The sequence below is a fragment of the Chaetodon trifascialis genome, chromosome 10 (assembly GCF_039877785.1).
Source record: "Chaetodon trifascialis isolate fChaTrf1 chromosome 10, fChaTrf1.hap1, whole genome shotgun sequence".
Taxonomy (NCBI): Eukaryota; Metazoa; Chordata; class Actinopteri; order Chaetodontiformes; family Chaetodontidae; genus Chaetodon; species Chaetodon trifascialis.
Genome location: NC_092065.1, coordinates 28,365,345 through 28,367,844, shown reverse-complemented (window position 1 = coordinate 28,367,844; position 2,500 = coordinate 28,365,345). Strand labels below are relative to the sequence as shown.

Sequence of the window (2,500 nt, the reverse complement as noted above, 5' to 3'; positions counted from 1 at the left end):
GCTTCAACGCGCCTCGTGGTCGTTTCGTGTCATGGCTTCAGTATTTCAGAGCAAAGAAAACGCCGGTTGTGATGAACGCCGCGGCTCTGAGAGGGAGAGTCTTTGTGTTTCTTCCTTCTTTTATTCTCACATGAATCACTTCAGACAAACTCGGCTGCGCTTCGCTTTGTTACAACGTGCAGATTAAACGCGCTCGTGACATAAATTAGCCTCCACTTCATCAAACAGTCAGACAGAAACGAGCAGCGGCGCAGCCTTGGGCAGTGGTGCATCATGGGATTGACTGTGCTGTGCTGTGTGTGTGTGTGTTTTGCAGGGTGTTTGACTACCAGCGCGTCCCCTCGTCGGTCCCGGTGGACCCCAGCCCCGTCAAGCGGCCCCGCCCTTCATCTTCCTCCTCCTCCTCCTCCTCTGCGGCAGCTCTGAGGATGAGGAGCAGCAAAGCGTCCAGCAGGAGCAACAACGCACACACCTCCTCCTCCTCCTCCTCCTCTTCCTCCTCTGGCAGTAAATGTAAGAGCTGCTGTGCTCACATGTTTGTGTTCTCAGGTTACATCCTGTGTGTCTGAGCTTCTGGAGCAGGTGGAGACCAAAGTGGAGCTCACAGGAGGACGAAAACTGGACTTAACAGACGAGTCAAAGTAAAAGATAATGCTCGCAACGCCGAAGACAGGGGGGCTTAGAAGAAGTATTAAGATACTTCAGTCAAAGTGAAAAATACACATCTGCATGAAAATACTAGAAGGTACAACGTAGTAAAAGTACAGAGCAGCAGCTAAATGTACTTAAAACATCACCTGCAGTAACACCTCAAACCCTGTGCATGATGGGAAAGTCAGAAAATCACATCGTCAACATAAAGCGGTCCTCTCGGTCTCTTCTCAGAGGTGATTTTTGGTTTGGGACTCTGCGTTGAAGGCGATTATTCGGAGGCTTCAGGTCCGTTGTTCTTTCCACTCCCATATTTTAGCACGAGCATGTTGTGTGTGTGTTTATCCTCTGACACGCAGTAACACGTGTTGCACTGTGAGCGCTTTGTCTCCACAAAGACACATTTCAAAGGATTTATTCAGCGTTGTCCAAAGCGCTGAAGAGTGGTGCAGTTTTGTCTCGCGTCCACGATCTCTGCGGGTATGAAACAGCGAACAGTGGCATGTCTAACTGTGACGCTGCGTCCTCCCCTCAGGCCGCCCTGTGGGGTCCAATATTAAAAAGCTTTTAAGCAGCGAGCGCAGAGACAGCGACACCCTGCTGATGGCAGAGGTCGATGCGCAGGGGTGCTTAACGCCTCGGCCCCCTCCAATTAAAGGCTTTTAAATTTCAAACTCGACCTGCGGGTTCACACTCGGGCCCTCGGATTCGGCTTTTTCTAAATCTTCAGATCTGCCGCCGATGCCGGCTCCCGTGGAGACCTGCAGCTCTCGGCGGCTCTTCCTGTTCGCGTCGCCTCCCTCCTGCGTGACGGCTCGTCTCAGCGGCGGGGCCCCAGGGTGCTGGAGAGAAGGCGGGCGGGGGGCGCGCCAGATGGTCTCTTCATTAAAGGCTTCTGTACCGCAGGGCTCTCCTTCCTGCCATAACCCAGCTGAGCCTATCAGCGCTCGCAATTAGACCGAGTTAATAGCGCGTGGCAAATAAGAATTGTTTATACTAGTTTATTACAAGCCTTAATAGTTTTTACTTCGCCCCATCACGGGAAAATTAGATTGCCTTTGCAAGCTTCCGAGGTCGAAAAGCTTTGAGGAGTGAAGTAGTTTTCAGGGTCGTTTGGCGAACCGTCGGCGGCGCCGGCGGTCCATTACGGAGCACGGCGAGGGCGAAGGCTCCTACGGAGGAAGGAGGTGGAGCGCAGCCCGGAGAGTTATTGATGGTGCAGGACTGCAGGCGTGATGCTGCAGGGGTCGCTGGGAGACATTTGCATCAGCGTGGAGCCACAAACACAAACTCTGGTCCAAAGTGGTTTCAGAGAATAGGAAACAAACAGGAAGTGGACGAAAACAAACAGGAAGTGGACGAAAACAGCTGATGCAAAACTGGACGGACACTGATGTCCAGAATATCACTGTGTACTGCAGCAGGAGTTAAAACCAGGAAGCACGCAGACGGGGTGTCCACATACTTTTGACAGTGTAGTGTGTCATGTACTGATTTTGTCCCATTGACCTCCACCTGTCTGTCTGCAGTGAAGATGGCGGAGCTTCTCGCCATAAAGAGGGAGCTGACGGTCATCAAGGTTCAGATCGACAGCCTGTTGGACTGCGTGGACAAGATGGACGGACAGAGGAAGGACTGCTCAGGTAGAGACAACAGCTGGGACAGCTTCCTGTCCATCACGACATTTAGCTGTCTTAGAAAATAGGACAGACATTTTGACACCTGGTCTGAAAGCAAACCTGCAGCCTAGGAGACCCGAGACACAGTGTGACTGATCAGGACAGACGAGGTCCCCCACACTTCTCAGGACAGACAGTTAGGTCTGAAGAAGACCTACGTCAGTTTTACT

At 52.0% G+C, this 2,500-nt stretch overlaps 1 protein-coding gene across 1 annotated transcript in view; it reads left to right on the top strand.

Moving 5' to 3' along the window:
- LOC139337156 (RNA-binding Raly-like protein) overlaps positions 1-2,500 on the top strand; it is a 36,063-nt gene that overhangs the window by 29,634 nt on the left and 3,929 nt on the right. The window contains exons 4-5 of the mRNA XM_070971602.1: positions 317-513; positions 2,181-2,294. Coding sequence (XP_070827703.1) covers positions 317-513; positions 2,181-2,294 — 311 coding nt within the window. The remainder of the gene's footprint in view (positions 1-316; positions 514-2,180; positions 2,295-2,500) is intronic.